The 20,690-nt window shown below is 36.4% G+C and overlaps 1 protein-coding gene across 1 annotated transcript in view; it reads right to left on the bottom strand.

The window, feature by feature from the left end:
- Positions 1 to 1,267: 1,267 nt before the first annotated feature.
- Positions 1,268 to 20,690, bottom strand: part of KNL1 (kinetochore scaffold 1) — a 75,209-nt gene continuing 55,786 nt past the window's right edge. Inside the window, exons 14-26 of the mRNA XM_059181172.1 lie at positions 20,500 to 20,615; positions 18,979 to 19,069; positions 18,276 to 18,392; positions 16,335 to 16,422; positions 12,145 to 12,222; positions 11,746 to 11,785; positions 10,731 to 10,832; positions 10,179 to 10,279; positions 6,949 to 7,017; positions 6,026 to 6,135; positions 5,270 to 5,388; positions 3,809 to 3,931; positions 1,268 to 3,058 (exon numbers count right to left, since the gene is read on the bottom strand). Of these exons, the coding sequence (XP_059037155.1) occupies positions 2,929 to 3,058; positions 3,809 to 3,931; positions 5,270 to 5,388; positions 6,026 to 6,135; positions 6,949 to 7,017; positions 10,179 to 10,279; positions 10,731 to 10,832; positions 11,746 to 11,785; positions 12,145 to 12,222; positions 16,335 to 16,422; positions 18,276 to 18,392; positions 18,979 to 19,069; positions 20,500 to 20,615 (1,284 nt within the window). The 3' untranslated portion in view covers positions 1,268 to 2,928. The remainder of the gene's footprint in view (positions 3,059 to 3,808; positions 3,932 to 5,269; positions 5,389 to 6,025; positions 6,136 to 6,948; positions 7,018 to 10,178; positions 10,280 to 10,730; positions 10,833 to 11,745; positions 11,786 to 12,144; positions 12,223 to 16,334; positions 16,423 to 18,275; positions 18,393 to 18,978; positions 19,070 to 20,499; positions 20,616 to 20,690) is intronic.

Below are 20,690 nucleotides of genomic sequence, written 5' to 3'. Positions count from 1 at the left end.
CCCTGAGCCGAAGGCAGATGCCAAACCAACTGAGCCACCCAGGCATTCCCCAAGCTGTGTACTTTAATAGGTGAATTGTATGATGTCAATTATATTTAGGTGAAGTTTTTTTTTTTTTTTTAAGATTTTATTTATTTGACACACAGAGAGAGAGAGCACAAGCGGGGAGAGTGGCAGCAGAGGGTGAGGGAGGAGCAGGCTCCCCATGGACCAAGGAGTCCAAAATGGCGCTTGACCCTAAGACCCTGAGATCACGAAGGCAGAGGCCTAATAGATGAGTCACCCAGGTGCCCCTCGGTGAAGTTGTTTTAAAAAAATAAAGAAAAAAACCCGAGACTGGATGACTCAGTTGGTTAAGCAGCTCAGGTTATGATTCCAGGGTCCTGGAATTGAGCCCCACATTGGGCTCCCTTGCTTAGCAGAGAGCCTGCTTCTCTCTCTCCCTCTGCTGCCACTCTACTTACTTGTGCTCTCTCCCTATCTCTCTGTCAAATAAATGAAGGAAATCTTAAAAAAAAAAAAAAAAAAAAAGGAAAAGAAAGAAAAGGAAAAAAACCACAACAGAGAATACTGGTCCCCACCCTTAGTGTTTCTGATTCAGCAGGTTTGGGGTGAAGCTGACACTACTAGCCTAGGGACTAGGCTTTGAGAACCACTCCATTAGCTCATAGAAATGATAGTTTCAGGGAAATGAACCATGAGAGACTATGGACTCTGAAAAACAATCTGAGGGTTTTGAAGTGTGGGGGGTGGGAGGTTGGATGAGTTTGGTGGTGGGTATTATGGAGGGCACGTATTATATAGAGCACAGTGTGGTGCATAAACAATGAATTCTGATACACTAAAAAGAAATTTAAAACATTAAAAAATTAAAAAAAAAAAAAGAAATGATAGTTTCCTGAGAAACTTCAAATAGTTTTCTTTTACTGTCTTTCAGAGACCTAGACATAGAAATAACTGCAGTTTGTAGGGGCACCTGGGTGGCTCAGTGGGTTAAAGCCTCTGCCTTCAGCTCAGGTCATGGTCTTGGAGTCCTGGGATCGAGCCCCGCATTGGGCTCTCTGCTTTGCAGGGAGCCTGCTTCTTCCCCTCTCTCTCTGCCTGCCTTTCTGCCTACTTGTGATCTCTGTCAAATAAATAAATAAAATCTTAAAAAAAAAAAAAAAAAAAGAAAGAACTGTGATTTGTATCTGGTTCTTATACTCAGGTCCTGACATATTTTAATCTTATCTCAGTTTTCAAATAAGTGGGTGATTCTAGAAGGAACTTTCTTTGGTTTATCTTCAAATGTTTATTGAATATATGGTAAAAAAACAAAGAACAAAAAACCTCTTCACTTCATAAAGAGACACTGCTTAAAAGATTTCCTATAATAAACTTATTTTAATAGTGCAAAAACCAACCTGTTTCTAAACAGTGAAGGAACAATTTCCAAAAAATTATATAAAAATAGCCAATCCTTTGAACAAATACAAATGCAAACAATTAAGTAAATATTACAATTATGTAGGCAAACTCAGGAAGCAGAGACCATAATTATAAGCCAAATCATTCCTGGAGTTGGTCCATACCAGGTTACCAAAATGCAAAACAAAACTTCTACTTTCCAGGTTTACAGAAAAGAAATGAAACAACTCCATTAAGAAAAGTAATTTAAATTTCATGGAAAACAGACAATATTGGTGACTTTAAAAGTTTTTCAAGAAGTTCATGGAAATAAAGAACATCATCTTGATTTTTATGGAAAATAAATTTTATGTTGACTTTTGAAGCTTAAAGGACCATGTGATCTTCTTGACCAAAGGCTCAGAAGTAAAAGCCAATTCAAGAGCGAAGATAATATTCATGGGACTTATAGGACTTTAACCTGATCTTAAAGTATAAAGCAAAATGTTAAGATGAATTAGTTTAAAAATACATATATACCTTAGAATTAGATATAAAAGAAACAAAATTTATCATGATTAGGATTTGAATAAAGTTTGGGTTGACGTTTTCTCATATTTATCTATCTCAAAGATAATACTGATCATTCAGTATCAATGAATATGCTTATATTTGTGTATGGTTTGAGAAACAAATATTCACATTAAATTCATTACTACTGCCAGAAATTGACAAAACTGGTAGTTTCAAATGTGATATTGTTTGAAGTACCATTATTTAATAGAAAGAGACTGAGAATCTTGGTGTAAAGCATCCTTCAGAAAGATGGAAACTGCCCAGACAGAAGAGTATCTCTCTATACAGTGCTACATATTTCTATATATATCTCCTTGCTACATCAAAAATATACAAAAAAAAAAAAAAAAATTTACATATATGTACTGAGCCACAATGAATTAACTTTCTCTACAAAACTATACATAAGAAAACATTGATAGACATTATATAATAAAAGAAGGCAACGTCCTCAAAAAAAGATGGCAACCATTTGAATAGCTGAGGGCTATTGTTTTTTCTTAACATTTCTGGAATGGAGAAAAAAAAGGATGAATAGTTTGTAGACAGATATATCTCTATTCCAAAAATATCTGGTAGACAGAAGCCAGGCAACTTAAAAATCATAGTTCTGTATATGAGGAAATGGTTAATGATTTTGTTACTGGTGACAGCTCTTCTTATACTTAAGTTACTTCTCAGGGCTTGTTCTATAGCAGAGGGCACAACTTTAATTAGAAGAAATTTTCCCTAAGTGTTCTACTATTTAAACCTCTTATAAAAAGATTGGCAGTTTGATAATATGCAGTTTGAGGCGATCCATCATTCCTGACTGCAGAGATTTAAAAACCAAGCATACAAATTAACTGTAACATCATCAGAAGGAATTTTACTAGGCTTCTTTCTAGGACCTAAAGATAAAAATTAAGCTGAGATAGATAAGCTGACATAATATCATTATGAAGTACACTGTGCTTGGTCTTCTGGCTATAGTCCATGTGTCTGGTGGTAGAAATGGCAGTCCTGAAGCAGATCTTGGTAAATTTGCTTGACTACATTCTTTAGGTAGTTGTCATCCAATGGCACTTTAGATAGAATTGCAGTGATTTCATCTTGACTGGAAAGAACAAAAGTTTCATTAATTTTTCTGTAAACTTACCTCCATTTCATTGGAATTCATGTTTTTGGGTATGGTCTCTGAGTCTCTTAGAAAGCACAGATAGGCATTTCTAGAAAAAGCCTGTCCAACAGGAACTGAGATTCCAAAAACAAGGCCTAAGAGCAATCCTTTATGAACTATGAGGTATCTTGACTTAGCTAAAAATAACAACTGTTGGGCGATGGATTTGAGGTGAGTGTATTGTAAACTCTACTATCTTAAAAACTGTCAGCAGTGTGTCTAAAAATTCACAAAATATATAGTCGGAATGAAATATTATTATATCTGGTTACAAAAGCATTATGATTACACAACTTTTTAAGTGATTATTAAGTGATTACATGATTATTCTGTTTTTAAGTCCATAGAAGTTATTTATATATGATCTGGGCTAAGCTTATGCCCATTTTTTTCCCTTCTTCATTCCTGTTTTAGGTTAAGAGTATTCAAAAAGTAGAGCAAGTATAAAAGAATAGACCAATTATCTCCAGCATCCACTGGAACTAGAAATGAAGGCCACTGACTTTAAGAGAACAAATTTTTCAAAATGAAGTCAGAAGTGACAACTGGCACTCACTATGGATTATCCATTACTGGTATATCCAATAATGGTATATATTATTTCTGACCACTTTGAGAGTTCCTTCAAATGATATAACATAGGTAAAAAAGTACTCAGGAGCCCTATCCTGCTGGCTCTTTACTTACCCAATGTTTCCAAGGTGATTTTGAATGGAGAAAGGTAATGGGACAGTTGGAAAATGGACTGAGAGAGGCAAAGTTATCTCAAATTTTGCAAATGCTGTAGAGCTGGAGAATAAAAGTCTCAATCTAAAAAAAAAAAAAAAAAAAAAAGTCTCAATCTATAAAAGACAAGATCCTCAATTAAAAATACAAAACAAAAAACAGTGAAACAAATACATTTTCCTTTTATACTCATATGTGAAACTTAGATGGTACATTATTTACTTGTCCTTATTAAATGGACAGTGGGTAAAAAATCTGGAACAGAGTTGCCTGGGTGGCTCAGTGGGTTAAGGTCTCTGCCTTCGGCTCAGGTCATGATCCCAGGGTCCTGGGATCGAGCCCCACATCAGGCTTTCTGCTCAGTGGGTAACCTGCTTCCTTTCCTCTCTCTCTGCCTGCTTCTCTGCCTACTTGTGATCTCTGTCAAATAAATAAATAAAATCTTTAAAAAAAATCTGGAACTGGGGCGCCTGGGTGGCTCAGTGGGTTAAGCCGCTGCCTTCAGCTCAGGTCATGATCTCAGGGTCCTGGGATCGAGTCCCGCATCGGGCTCTCTGCTCAGCAGGGAGCCTGCTTCCTCCTCTCTCTCTCTCTCTGCCTGCCTCTCTGCCTACTTGTGATCTCTCTCTGTCAAATAAATAAATAAAATCTTTAAAAAAAAAAAATCTGGAACAAAGATTATTATTACTAGTATCATTTTCATTGTTGGCCATAAAACTCATTAAATCATTTTTAATACATTTAAAAAATATATTTTATTTATTTATTTGACAGAGAGAGAGAGAGATCACAAGTAGGCAGAGGCAGGCAGAGAGAGAGGGAGGAAACAGGCTCCCCGCTGAGCAGAGAGCCCCACGTGGGGCTTGATCCCAGGACCGAGATCACGACCTGAGCCGAAGGCAAAGGCTTAACCCACTGAGCCACCCAGGCATCCCTTTAATACATTTTTTACTCATTATTTACTGTTACAGGTTGACCTATGTCCCCTCCTGCCATCCATGTTGAAACCCTCACCTCCAGTATCTCAGAATGTGACCTTATTTTGAAAATAAGGTAACTGAAGATTTAATTAGTTAAGATGAGGTCTTACTAGAGTGAGATGGTGTCCTAACCCAAAATGATTGGTGTCCTTATAAAAAGGGGACATTCGGACCCAAACATGCACACAGGAAGCACATCATGTGAAGATGAAAGCAGATACTAGGATTATGTATTTAAAGCCAAGGTATGCCAGCAAATCACTAGAACATAGGAGACAGTCATGGAATAGACTCCCGCACAGCTCCTCGGAAAGAACCAACCCTGCTAATTCTTGATCTCAGACTTCTAGCCTCCAGAACTGTGAACAATAAACTGTGGTTGTTTCAGCCACTCAGTTTGTAGTACTTTGTTATGGCAGCCCTGGGGAACTAATATACTTACTCAGTATTAGTCACATCTATGTTCATTAGGTTATAATTTGGTCCCCATCTCTTTAAAAACTCAATTTCCTCTCCAAGGAGTCTACAACGGCTCACTACCAGTGAGACTTCTTGAAGTATCTAGGAAAAATTGGGAGAAAAATTATGAAAACATTTCAATATTTTTTTTTTAAAGATTTTATTTATTTATTTGACAGAGGGAGATCGCAGGTAGGCAGAGAGAGAGAGAGAAGAGGAAGCAGGCTCCCTGCGGAGCAGATAGCCAGATGCGGGGCTCGATCCCAGCACCCTGGGATCATGACCTGAGCCGAAAGCAGAGGCTTTAACCTACTGAGCCACCCAGGTGCCCCAAACATTTCAATTTTTAATGGCTTTTTAATTTTTTTATTTTTAAAGATTTATTTATTTATTTGACACGGAAAGAGAGAGAGAGAGATCGATCACAGGCAGGCAGAGGTGGTCGGGGGGAAGCAGGCTCCCGGCCGAGCAGAGAGCTGGATGCGGGGCTTGATCCCAGGACCCTGAGATCATGACCCGAGCCGAAGGCAGAGGCCCAACCCACTGAGCCACCCAGGCGCCCCTTTAATGGCTTTTTTAGACCACTCGGCCATGTTACCACTTCCTTTTATAAAGAATCTCTTGAAGTTAAACAATATTTTTATAGTTTCAGGATCTAATGTTATATACTTAACATTTCAGTTCTGTTTTTTGGGACAGATAACATAATTTTCCTTTAAAATATTTCAATCAGATTTACCTTAGGTACTTGATGCTGTGTTGTACATTTTTTCTTCCAGGATTCTTGTTCCTCAATGTACTGGAAAATAAGCTTATGAACTAAACGGGAAGAAGGAGGAGCTTGATCCTCTGAGGAAGGAAAAAAACAAATCAAAACAGGGTATTACTTATTTTCAAATATACACATAAGCTAGAAATAACTTCAAACTACTAGGTATTTAAGTATCCTCTCCATTTTATTTTCAAGCACATATATCAATGTGTATATAGTGCACATAGACTTTTTTTTTAAGATTTTATTTATTTGACAGAGAGAGCACAAGCAGGGGATTGGGAGAAGGAGAAGCAGGCTCTCCACTGAGCAAGGAGCCTGATGCAGGACTCAGTCTCAGAACCCTGGGATCATGACCTGAGCCAAGGCAGATGCTTAACCAGCTGAGCCACCCAGGTGCCCCACAGACATTCTTATAAAAACTCAAGCCTTTATCATATATGGAATAGAGCTTGCTTAAAACCATAAGTTTAATATAACACAAATGAGTTTAAATCCTGACTCCCCTTACAACCTGAGGGATCCTAAACACGCTTACTTCTTTTGAGCTATAGTTGCCCATTTATAAAACAAGAAATACTTACTTCAAAGTGTTGATATAAGTAATACAACTGCTTGATATAGAATAAGTACTCAGAACGGTAATTTTTGAATTATGGAAATAGTTATCATTAATCATTGCTTAAAATCTAGTAATATTTTAAAAAATAGTTTCCTACCCAACATTTAGAACATTATCCAAGAAATTTTATGTCTAGTACACATTTCTAAGGACAAATTATTATTATTATTATTATTTATATTTACTTTGTATATGAAAGAGGTCTCAAGGAGCAAATTATACTTGTAAATATTCAACACATTTTTAGTGGATAAGTGTTTGAACTTACCATCCAACAGAGATTGAAAATTCAGGTCAACAATCTTCCTATAAGCCTTGTCCAGGAAAGGGAGACCAACTAGAAAGAACCAGAATAAGAGTAGCACTGTTTGTTTGTTTGTTTACTAATTTACTTATTTGATAGAGAGAGTATACACCTATACAAGCCAGGCAGGGGTAGGGGAGAAGGAGGAGTAGAGGGAGGGAGGGACATGTAGAGGCCATGCTGAGTGCAGAGCCCCACACAGGGCTGTATCTCATGACCTGAGCTGAAATCGAATGGGATGCTTAACTGACTGAGCCACCCACACACCCCATTATTTCTTTTTATTTTCTGATTTTAAGCCACATACAACTCAGTACTTTAGAATCCTACTATTTCTGGGTAGCAGGGTTTTTTTATTTTTTTATTTTTATATAGGCAATTAAAGAGGTGTCTTTTTTTTTTTTTTTTTTAAAGATTTTATTTAAGAATGAGAGCGTGTGCATGCATGAGTAGGGTAAGGGGGAGAGGGAGAGCCAGGCTCTCTGCTAGCAGGGAGCCTGACGTAAGGCTCAATCCTAAGATCCTGAGACCAGGACCTGAGCCAAAAGCAGATGCCTAACCAACTAGGCTACCCAGGTTCTCCTAAAGGTGTATTCTTGAATCATATTATTCTTTGGTAAGAATAATGGTAAAGGCTCCCCTTAGATTGCTGAACTACATTTACTGGCAAGTCTTTGAAGGAAATTTAAGGTGTAGTACATTTATTGTAAATTTAGCAAGGCCTCCTCCTTGACTCCTAACTTTTGTGCAAAGACACTATTTTCAGGCACCATATAAAAAAATGATTATGATCTCTTCATACTATCTTTTTACAAATACAGTGAAAATGATTTATGCTTTTAGCATTAGGGTAATGAGAGCCAGGAGAGCTTTCCTCCTCCAAATTCTAGAGTTATCTCCTGTCTCTCAAATTTGGATTCTTTTGACTTTGTTGAATATCTTCTATGTGTTAGGCACTGAGGATATGATAATGAGACAAAGAGACAATCAATTTATATTCTCAAAAAGCTTATGTCTCAGGAGGATACACAGATAATTACACTAATAAACACCAAAAACTACAATCAGTGATAAGCACTATTAAGGAAAACAGCAGGAAGCAATGAGAATATATATAATAAGAGGGCAAATAGCAGAGGGAGTGAGTAAAAGGAGAGTCAGGGAAAACTTTCCTGCAGAAGTGGTAACTGAGTTGAGCTTAAGGATTATTAACAGAAATTTATTTAGTGAAAAGGGAGTACTATGGTCTGAATGTTTGTGTCCCCCATTGTATTTTATATATTGAAATCTTAATTCTCCCTGTGATAGTATTAGGAGATGGACATTTGGAAGGCATTTATTAGGTCATGAGGGCAGAGCCCTCATGAATGAGATTAATGCAGTAATAACTGAGACCCTAAACAGCTTGGTCTTCCAGTATGTAAGGATACAATGAGAAGTCTGCAACCTGGAAGAGGACTCTCACCTGACCATGCTGACACCCTGATCTTGGACTTCCAGCTTCCAGAAATATAAGAAATAAATTTCAGTTGTTCAATAACTACCCAATTGATGGCATTTTTGTTATAGCAGTTCAAGTAGACAAAGATAAGTAAGTGAAAGGGCATCCAGGCATAAAAAACATCATCATGAAGGTCCTGAGGTAGGATGGAACATGGCTGAGCATGAAGAGATCAGGATCTTATAAAGAAATGAAAGAGGAGCACCTGGCTGGCTCAGTAGAACGAGCATGATTCTCAACCTCAGAGTCATAAGTTAAGGCCCCACATTGGGTATAGAGTCTACTTAGGAAAAAAAAAGGAAATAAAAAGGAAATGAAAGAAATCGATGTGCTAAAGTGCAGAGAATTGTTTAATGAGGCAGAAAAAGGAAGAAAAATTTAATTCATGTAAGACATTATAGGCCATAACAAATATTTTGATCATTAGTCTAAGAATATTAGGTGCATGATCAGCAATCACCATAATCACCAAAGCTACAAGAAGGAAGATGAATTGGAGAGGAAAAGGAGAGGATTCAGAAAGGCCAGCTGGAATGTTATTGTAGCCATTTTGTTAGAGATGACTATTGACAGGAAACAAAGAAATGTGGGTCAGTATTAAGAAATTAAAATCACTAAGTCTTACTGATGATTAGATATGTCTGATAAGGGATAAAGAGATATAGAGTGATTCCGAAGTTCTATTATTTATTTATTTATTTATTTTAAAATTAGGCTTCACATACAATGTTGGGCTTGAACTCATGACCCTGAGATCAAAAGTTGCATGCTCTACTGACTGAGTCAGTCAGATACCTCTAATTCCTAACTTTAATTTTGGACCTAGACTGAAGTTGATCGTATTATTATTAAGATTTTAGTAGTAGTAGTAGTAGTAGTAGCAGTAGTTTATTATTTTAAAATTTTTATTATATAGTATTTTGAAAGATTTTATAGATTTATATACTTGGGAGAGAGAGAGCATGAGTAGGGAAGGAGCAGAGTGAGAGGGACAAGCCGACTCTGTGTGGAACACAGAGCCTGATTCCAGGACCCTAAGATCATGACGGGAGCTGAAACCAAGAGTCGGATGCTCAACCAACTGAGCTACCCAAGTGCGTCAATGGTATTCTTTGAGAAAAGGAAATTTTAAGGAACATCATGTGTGCAGGCTGGGAGACTGTGAAGTTTGGTTGGCCGTGCTGAAACTGTTTCAGAGAAAAGACAAAAAGACACTGATAGGAGACTCTCAACAAAATAGCTAGAACTCTCTCCAGGCACCATAAAGCGATTCTACCTATTTTGATAAGCCTGCCAAACCCTAACTTCCAATTAACTTTTTAGGTTAACTTAAGTACAAAAAAAAGTTAAGAGTCACCAGCCATTAGAGTAAATCCGCTATCACAAAGCACAGAGGAGAAAAGGAACTCAGAAAAACAGACGCAAATAGCATGTTGACCCATTATTTGGATATGTAAAATTTCTATCATCTAATGTAATCTAACGAAGGTCAACTTTCACTAGCTGAATTTTTATTTTATTCCTTATCTAACAAAATTCTATTATCAGAAATTAAAAAGTAATCACCTTTTCTAAGATTTTCAGCAGCACTTTCATTATGTCAATAGTTATTATGGTATTAAAATAAAGATTGGACTCTTTAGTGAGTTTGCCATACATTTTCATGCAGAGGAATTATCTTACTTTTGCTCACCTACTGTCTCTCCAAAGGTGATGGTAAGTTCTATTGTGTCATAAAGGAAGGTGAATACAGCTTGATCATCACTCCACTCAATGACTTCCCACTCAGACAAGCTGGAGAGAAAGAAAGAGAGACAAAGAATTTTTTTCTGAGGTAGAAGAAGAGAGTTAACTTCTGATACCATGCTAACCGTAGCAGAAATAGTTGCTGAAGTTTTTCTACTGGCTTGGGAGATTTTATTCATGTATTTGTCAGAGACACGGTGAGAGAGGGAATACAAGCAGGGGGAGTGAGAGAGGGAGAAACAGGCTTCCTGCTGCGCAGGGAGCCTGATGTGGGGCTCCATCCTAGCACCCTGGGATCATGACCTGAGCCGAAGGCAGAGGCTTAACCCACTGAGTCACTATACTTGATGTTGGGTACATGACTCTTTTTTAGAGTGTATAGTATTATAAGTTAAAACAGCAATACATATTACAAACACATGTCAATTGCTGTAATAGATTTAGACAACTACAAAGGCACAGGATAAAACACAAACAAATGACACCTACTTTTCCTTACCTCAACTGATCCAGTAGCTTTTCAGTTCTATCTGTTTGTTTTTGTACAAAGTCTATTTGAGCAAGGGTCTGTTCTTTCTGTGCTTCCAGTTCTAAAAGATTTCTGCAAATCAAAGTAGGTATTCAGAATGAGATAAGGCTATTGTCACAATTTGGACCCCATTAAAATAAAGGTTTATTTTAGTCAAGAAGTCAAAAAGTCACATGCTAGACAGCTCCCCATTGAAGTGAATGGCGTCCATTTTTGTTTTCTTAGGCTTCTTTTGTCCTTCCTTCCTTCCTCTTTCTTTCTTTGATAAGCATTAATCTAGAAATGTGGGTCTAATTAGGAAAGGCTTAAATCAATGGTTCTCAAAATTAGGATTCATGAAGGCATCCTTGAAGGTTTGCATATTCTTTAAGATTATTAAAATTTACTCTTTGTTTTGATGATAAAATATAACCACAATGTAGGTCATAAGAATGCCCACCTTAAAACTGAGAAATGCCATAATTTTGATGTCCGTGTTTGGCTTTTTTAGTTTATTAGAGCTAAATAGAACTTATACCTTGTTAGTCATTTTGCTAGTATTAATTTTAGCCAAATATTATCAACTGTCAAATTAATGTTGTCAGTTGGAATTTTATTAGTTTGTCATTATTTATATTTGGTTCATTTTAGTCTTATAGTTAATGAGATCCATAACAATAAGAAAAATATACCTCATTTTATACTTATAATTAAGTATATTATAAAAGTAAAATATAAAAACAGCTTAATGCTAGGTTAATTTTCTTTGAAAGGATCTTGATTTTATTCAAGCTTGAAAAGTACTACGTTGGATTAACACCCTATAAACAGTAAGGGCTTAGAAAATGTTGTCAACTAAGATGGATCAAGTTCAAGGTGGAGCAGAAGCCCTGAGTCAATCTTAAGTCAATACTCATGTGCCTCATCTCCTCAGTTTTTTGGAGGTAGAAGTCATTCAGTCATGTAAAGTTTAGCTTATTTTCTAACATTCTAAATGAAGGCTGACCTTTGAAGCTCTTCTTCTTCAGTTTTCAGCTGTTCCAGTTCTTTAGAAAGAAAACAAAACAAATTTATCAGAATGGACACATTAAAATGTTGCTACAAAAATCATCTGTTCTACTGAGAATTCTGTATCATTTAATCTCACCTAAATAAAGAAGAGATTGTTTTTTCCCCCTTTACTTCCTTAATTAATTCAGTTACCTTTCTTTTCTTTTTTAAAGATTTTATGTATTTATCTGAGAAAGAAAGAAAGAGGAGGAGCAGAGGGAGAGGGACAAGCAAACTCCACACTGAGTGCAGAGCCTGATGGAGGGCTTGATCTTATGACCGCGAGATTAAGACGAGCCAAAATCAGGAATTGGGTGCTCAAACAACTGAGCTACCCAGGCACCCCGTCAGTTACCTTTCTCTGCAGCTCTCATTTCAGAATCCCATTCTTCCATAGGACTGTCTTTCTCTCCATCCTCCAAATTCTTAGTTTCTAAGTAGGCAATGTGCATTAGAATATCTCAGTCAAAAACAACCAGAGATGAGAAAAAAAGATGGTCCCAAAATGAAGAGTTAACAATATTTTACAAGCACTCATCATTCCTCATCTTCCTCACCAATAAAGCACTGAGCTATAATTATAATTTCATACAAAGACTTGCTTCTAGTGGCAGACAAGTGAACTTCAAGCTGTACAGCAAAGATCTCCAACAGCAACTTCTCAGGGGCCACTTTGAGGTGGAAATCGTTTAAATATAATTTGCATACATCAAAGTTATTGTTAGGCAATCCCATGGACAAGAAGCAAGAACAGATACACATATACAAATGCATGCATGCACATTTTAAAATTTTAAGTTGCTTTTGAAACCTTAAAACCTCATCCTTAAAATCCTTTTCCCTTCCCAGATCCAAATGGAGTTTAGATTTTTATATCAAAAACAAAACTTCTTTTTAAAGATTTTTAAAATTTATTTGACCAAGAGTGTATGTGTGTGCACAAGCAGGGGGAGCAGCAGAGGGAGAGGGAGAAGCAGGAACCCAATGTGGGGCTCGATCCCAGGACCCTGGGATCATGATCTGAGTTAAAGGCAGCCACTTAACTGAATGAGCCACCCAGGCACTCCTGTTCTTTTTAATTCTTCCCTTTTGTTTTTTTTTTTTAAGATTTTATTTATTGGGGTGCCTGGATGGCTCAGTCATTGTGCATCTGCCTCTCTGACAAAGAAATAAAATAAAATAAAATAAAGATTTTATTTCTTTGTCAGAGACAGAGAGAGAAAGAGAGAACACAAGCAGGGGAGCAGCAGGTAGAGGGGAAGCAGGCCCCCACTGAGCAAGGAGGCTGATGTGGGACTCAGTCCCATGACCTTGGGATCACGACCTGAGCTGAAGGCAGATGCTTAACCAACTGAGCCACCCAGGCATCCCTGTTCTTTTTAATTCTTAAAAATGTTTTCTCTTTAGTTCTTTATATAAATTTATTTTATAAGTCAAAACTCCTTAAGAGACCCTCCATGGCCAGACCCTTAAAGCTAACATCTCCAGCTTTAGCTCAGATCATGTTCTCTCTCATGCTCTTTCTATTCTAGCCACATTGGCCTTGTACTTGGTATATTCTTTCCCATAAGAGCTTCTGCATGTGTATTCATATTCAATAGTCTACTCTTCCCTCCTCGCTTTAACTCTTCCTTAGTCTTCAGCTCTTAGCTTAAATGCCACCTCCTCAGAGGGGAGCTGGTCTTGACCTGACTAGGTTAGATTTCTATTTCAGGACCTTATAAGTACCATGTAACCCCTCTTTTGTAACCACTTACCATAAAACTATTCAATTCTTTTTTTTTTTTTTTAAAGATATATTTTCAAGAGAGAGAGAAAGCGTAAGTGGGGGTTGGGGGAGAGGGAGAAGGAGACTTCCTGCTGAGCAGGGAGCCTGAGGTGGGTCTCCATCCCAGGACGGGACCAGATCATGACTTGAGCTGAAGGCAGATGCTTAATGAACAGAGCCACCCAGGCACCCCCTATGTGTTTAATTCTTATATTCTTTTCTAGATGAGAAGCTCCACAAGGCCATAAAAATTTTATGTTTTTTAAAAAAATATTTATTTATTTATTAGAGAGAGAGTGCAAGTGAGTGAGCATGTGCGTAAGCAGGAGATGGGGGAAGAGAAAGAAATCTAAGCAGACTACACTCTGAGCTGGAACCCATTGTGGGTGGTGCTTGATCTCACAAAACTGAGATCATGCCCTGACCCTAAACCAAGAGTAGATTGCTTAACCAACTGTACCACCCAGGCACTCCTAAGTTTTTGTTTTTTTATCACCATAGTATTCTTAGCACTGAGCACTATACATGGCACAGAGTAGGTACTCAGTGTATTTGCACAAGGAATAATGAAGAAATGAGAAAGAAATAGAGAGCTATTTGTTAGTAGGTGTTAGAGAGGGAAGTGTGGTTTTTGGTATTTTAAAGATAAAAGAGAGGTGAATATATCATTTATAGAGGAGGCAGGGACTACACAAGAGATAAGGAAAAATCAGTGATATGAAATTCCTAAGAAGAGGGGATGGAACTCAAAGTTTAGGTGGAGAGATTGTTCTCAGGGAAAAGAAGGATGGATGAAAGAATGAATATAGATATATAAAAGTTTGTGTAGCAATAGGAAGTTTAGAAGTTGTAACCTAATACCTTCTATTTTTTGTCTGTGAAGTAGAGAGAAAGGTAATGAACAAAGGCATAGGGCAGTCAAGATTATGGAATTCGTATTATCAATGCAATGCAGTTATACTAGAAACAAAGCATAGTGTTAAGAACTCTGAGGGATATGGACAAAAATAAAGCTGATTCTTCCATGGAGCTTACGATTTAGTTAGGGAGATAAACTACACAAAAGAAACTGTAATTACAAGTAGATGTATGGCTACTATAAGAAGGACTAACAAAATAGCTATAGGAACTCAAGGGAGATGATGACTACCTCCTTTGGTAGAAAACAGAAGAATGTACTAGCAAAGACAAAGTGGCACTACTGCATAGAGATGACAAGATTTGGTTGGAATTTGGGATGCATAATAAAAACTAAAAGTAAATCGTGTAAGAAGGAAGATCTATAAAGGGCTGGAGAAAAAAAATGGAGAATGTTAAATGTCAAGGTCTGGTGTTTGGACTTTGTTATAAATGGAAAGATAAGTTTTTCAATGAAATAATGAAAACTGTTCTTCATAATTATTTAATCTGGCAACAATGCACAGGTTGGACTGGAAAGAGATAGAATGAAGTAAGAGTGTAGATAGATTAGTTAGAAAACTTGAAATAGCACATCAGAATTAATGACAGCCTTAATGGGAAAGGGAAAGAATACAAGGGATGCTGAAGAAGTAGGTATGTCAGGACTTGATAAGAGAAACTCAAAGACAATGCAAGTTTTTAGCTTTTTACAGTTCAGTTTATAACAATAGCAATGCCTTCAATATAGATAAGAAACATCATATGAGAGCAAGTTTTCAGACTTTATTTTAGAAATGGGAGAAGACAATACATTCCCTTTTATTCACACAGAGTTTAAGGTACCTAAAGATATTTTTGCATAGAGGTTCAGCAGGAAGCTAGAAAGATTAAGTTTGGAACTCAAGAGAGAGGCTAACGATGCCTTAGCTCAGAATAATTATAAGCTATTGAAAGTCAAAATCTGTGTTTACAATATCTTTTTTTCTGATGCTAAGCACAGTATCAGGTGAATTTAACTGAATTTGGGAATCATTTATATAAATACAAATGTTAAAGCAGATGAAAGCAGTAAGGGAGAGAACATAGAAATAAGTAGATGATAAAATCTAAATGCCTACACAGGAGATTAGAGAGAGACAAACAGAAGGACTAAAAGAAATACTCAGGAAGAAAGCAAATAGTCGGGGTAGTACAATATCACAGAGGCTTAGGGAGATGAAAGGTTCAGAAAGAAAATAATCAGCAGTATCAAATGCTGAGAGGTCAAGATGGTTAAGGGCCAAGAGCTTCCAAATTTGATGATTACGAGGAATTTTGTGATCTTTGAGAAAGCAGTTTCAGGACAATAACACTAACATTGCGGAAATATGAGAGATCAAACTGAAAGGAGAGATCATTTTCAAAGATAGTAAGTTCATCTATTTTAAAAAATAAGATTATGGTCTAGATTATTAAGAGCTTTCTAAAGAGATTTATTATCTTTTTTTTTTTAAAGATTTTTTAATGTATTTATTTATTTGTCAGGGAGAGAGAGAGAGAGAAAGCACAAGCAGGCAGAGGCAGAGAGAGAAGTAGGCTCCCTGCTGAGCAAGGAACCCCACATGGGACTCGATCCCAGGATCCTGGGATCATGACCCAAGCTGAAGGCAGCAACTTAACCAACTGGGCCACCCAGGCGTCCCAAGAGATTTATTATCTTGAGCATCTCTTGTTGATTGTTGCAGATGACCACAGGAAAGGAATTTTATTTTGCTCTAATTTAATGTTTCAAGTTGCTAATACAAGGCTTGACATAAGTGATACCAGCAATCCGTACTGTAGGGAAGCATTTAGACAAAATTAAATTTTCTTTTGGAAAAGTATTCAAAACACATTACCTATTTCAACCTCAGTGAGACAGTTTTCAATCTTCTTAAGTACGTTTTCCATCTCATCCATCCTTATCTGAATTTTCTCCCTCTCATTCTAAACACACAATATTATATTGTCAAGTTAAACCTCTAAACAAAATATTTAAACATTATAAATGGTTAAACTCTCCACATACTGCTATATCATGAACAGGAAAATCTTAAAATGAAGGTCGAAGCTTCAAGTCTGGACTTAAAATGTATTTAAAAAGCATACATAACAGATTAATATAAACTTATTTTTGTACTTTCCCTTATTACAGTATTTCCATGTAATATAAGATGCTAAATACATATTACTTAAAACAATATTTTTGTTTTCAAAGATTTTATTTTTAAGTAATCTCTATACTCAATATGGGGCTCAAATCTATAACTCTGAGATCAAAAGTCTCACACTCCACTGACTGAGCCAGCCAGATGCTCTCCCCCAAAAGGAATTGTTTTTTATTTTTATTTAAAAAGTTTTTTAGATGGGGGAGGAGAGTAATAGAGGGAGAGGAAGAAACAGAATTTTAATCCACACCCAGTGTGGAGTATGACTTGTGGTTTAATTTCACAACCCTGAGATAACTACATGAACCAAAATCAAGAGTCAGACACTTAACCAACTGAGCCACCCAGGTGCTCCCCCAAAAGAATTCTTTTTTAAAAATCATATTTATTTGTTTGAGAGATAGAGTGTGGCAGAAGGAGAGGGAGAAGGAGGTTCCCTGCTGAGCAGGGAGCCTGACAGGTGCTTAAACCTAGAACATCGGGATTATAACCTGAGCTGAAAGCAGACATTTAACCGAATGAGCCACCCATGTGCCGCTGAAAAAAGAATTCCTAAAAAAATGTTCTGTGGTCAAATAACTAAATAGAATTATAGCATGTTTTGTTCCTTTTAGACTTAAAAAAAGTATTTCTGACTTTATTTATTTTTTAAAGATTTTATTTATTTATTTGACAGAGAGAGTGATCTCAAGTAGGTGGAGAGGGAGGTGGAGAGAAAGGAGGAAGTAGGCTCCCGGCGAGCAGAGAGCCCAATGCGGGGCTCGATCCCAGGACTTTGGGATCATGACCCGAGCTGAAGGCAGAGGCTTTAACCCACTGAGCCACCCAGGCGCCCGATTTCTGACTTTAGACTTTATTATGCTACCTATTACATTTCTCCAAAGGAGAATATGGCAGATAATGTTTCTCAGAATTATTTGCCAATGGAAAGAGAGTTTTTTTTAATGCAGAGTACACTCATTTTGGGAAATGCGACTTTAAACATGCACACAAAGAGGCACTTGGCTGCCTTAGTTGGTAGAGCGTGTGACTCTTTTTTTTTTTTTTTTAAAGATTTTATTTATTTATTTGACACAGAAAGAGAGAGATCGCAAGTAGGCAGAGAGGCAGGCAGAGGGAGAAGGGGAAGCAGGCTCCCTGCTGAGCAGAGAGCCTGATGTGGGGCTCGATCCCAGGACCCTGAGATCACGACCTGAGCCGAAGGCAGAGGCTTAACCCACTGAGCCACCCAGGTGCCCCGAGCGTGTGACTCTTGATCTTGGGGTTGTTTGAGCCCCACGTTGTGTATAAAGATTACTTAAAAACATAAATAAATAAAAATAAACATGCACAGTTGGGTCTGGACTATGAGGTAGATAATACTACAGTATAGTCCTTAGCAATGGAAGAGCAGAATCCTATACTATTTTATTTCAACATGTATAATAGATAGCAAATTTGAGATGAGACACAGGTCCATATTAGTAAATATATTCTAGAATTACTCAAGATGCCAGATTTCCCACTTTTGATAAATTGAAACCTACGTCTTTATGAACCATGTTTCTTAGGAAACATTCTTCGTATTCTACAACCACTATAAAGTAACTTTAATACGTCTGTCTTTCTATGCTGTTAACTGTTTCAAGTTACCTGAACTGACTGTACCAGCTTGCTGTAGAGAGCCACTTTTCCTTGATGAGTGAAGACTTTAGTCATCTTGGTAAAACGTGATTTTATTTTGTTCAGGTAAATTCCAAAGGCTTTCAGCTGCAAGGGAAAATCAAAGGTTAAGGTGTACTAAAACAAATGAGTTAAGAAAGACAATTGGTCTGGGAAGGCTGGTTCAGCTGCTGTGGGCTATTCTGCCTATCCTAGACAGATTCCTAAGGCAGGGCACATCTCATTTGTAAACTTAATAACATTTAGTAATTTAAAAACAAACCCAAAGATTTTAATTTTAATTCTTGTTTTTAAATCACTTTTCATAGTACAAATTAGAAAATGATAAGCCCTAAATTAATAAAACTCTTAATATATTAGAGCAATATAAATGAGGTTCTATTTAACCACTTAAAGTAAATCATTTCCTCATCTAAATCTAGGTAATACAAGTAGGAGGAAATTCTAAATGAACTTTAAACATATTTCATATATTTAATTGGACATTTTGGTTTGAAAAAAGATTATGTATTTTAAAAATTACTCATGTAATTAAATAAAAACCTCACTAACATATCATACCTGAAAAGTTAAAAAACTTGTCACTAATTATCAAGTAACAGTTACTTCTTTCACAATGAACAGGTTCAAAATGTCTATACTGATTCCTATTCAGAAAATGAGTTAAAAATACCTCATCATCAGAGCAGTGTCTCATTTTTTCCCACAGGTTCCTATTTACATCAGTCAACAGTTTATCCTGGTTCAATGCAGAAAGCTTTAATCTAAAATATAGAAAAGTTAATAATTAGCACAGGGATCAGAAGTCAACTTGAATGAATCAACTCAGATTTACAGGCATACTTAACTTAATCCTTCCTAGTCCTTTTCTATATTAAAAAAGGGGGAAATTAACTCAAGAGCAGTGGTCAGCCTGATTATTTCAACACTTGTAGAACAGTTCATGAATGTTATAAATCAGAAAAACTTCCCTTACAATCTCAGTCAACTTGTTCCAATATGAAAACATGTTGCTTTTAAAGAATCCTTAGGGCCTACCAATGGATAATTGTGAACCTGTAGCTATTACTTTAAGTAAAAGTTCCCAAGTCAGTTCCCAGTCTTATCTCACCTTTATACAATAGCATTTGTAAACATAGCAAAATTATATATTAGTCTCTTATTAATGAGAAATAAATTTCTATCAGAGTTGGAATATATTATATACAAGAACATAAATATAAAATCAAACAGTAGACCACATCTAAACAGACTGTGCATTGTGTGTAAGATCTTATTTTATTCAAAATGAAACATTCTAAGACAAATTTTTAGACACTTAACTCTTTCAAACAACATGAAGAAAAAAAATTTTACTGTCCTATTCAGTGATGAACCCTAGTACTTAGTATAGTGCCTAGCACAGAGTGGGTGTTCAATATATAGTTGTTGAATGAATCAGAATCAGGCAAATCCGCAGTATTATAATTTAATAGCATCTTAAGTTTTTAGTTTAAAAACTAAATAGTTCTTTAAAAATTATTTTATTTCTTTTCTGTTTGTTAGGCTGGTTTAAATTTAGTTGAATAGTTCTAGACAGGCATGATATAAAATATATTTTGGGTTGCAAGTCTAATTTACCTGAGGGAATTTAGATATACCTAATCTGTAAATTAGTATGCTGGATCTACATATACCAAAGCACTGAGCAATAATCTGTGTAATATCATGTACTTTCTGACCTGCAAATCAAGGGCCAATTGTGATAAAACTATAAACCCGAAGATAATCTTGATTTCAGACACAATTTATAAATTCCTATTATCTACTTTTGACGATGTTCTTTTGCAACCAATTCATGATATCATAACCTTTTAACTATTTACTGAGGACACACTTTCTGCTACAAATGGTGTGAAAATATTTTATATACACTAATGCTACTGCTCATTTCTACCTACTGAGTAGGTATTATTATTCCTAATTTATGGATGTTGAAATGAAGGGTTAAATATCTTACATAAAGTTACATAGCGAGTACTGTAAACAGGATTGAGCTTCAATCTGTCTGCCTATGAGCCTGATTCTTTTCCACATTCCATATGATACTGCCAGTTAATGCTATGAACTTTTTCCTATGTCAATGCCTAATTAAAACCTTACCACACAGATTATCCACCCATCCAACAAAACACACACACAAAAACTTTCATACTCTTCAATCTTCTGCTGAAGAGCCTCACAATCTTCTCTATAAATCTGTATCTTGGGTCGGTAAACATACTGACTTAACATCAGGTCTTCTGGAGTAGGTGGTGTGTTTACAGTAAACTGGAAAAAAAAAGAAAATCAGTCCCTCAAAACTGGTAGTTTGGAGACAAAACCATATTTAAGAACTGTTTCAAG

This window comes from Mustela lutreola, chromosome 7, assembly GCF_030435805.1.
Source record: "Mustela lutreola isolate mMusLut2 chromosome 7, mMusLut2.pri, whole genome shotgun sequence".
Taxonomy (NCBI): domain Eukaryota; kingdom Metazoa; phylum Chordata; class Mammalia; order Carnivora; family Mustelidae; genus Mustela; species Mustela lutreola.
The sequence above is the reverse complement of the archived record's forward strand: the minus strand, read 5'-3'. Positions and strand labels throughout refer to the sequence as shown.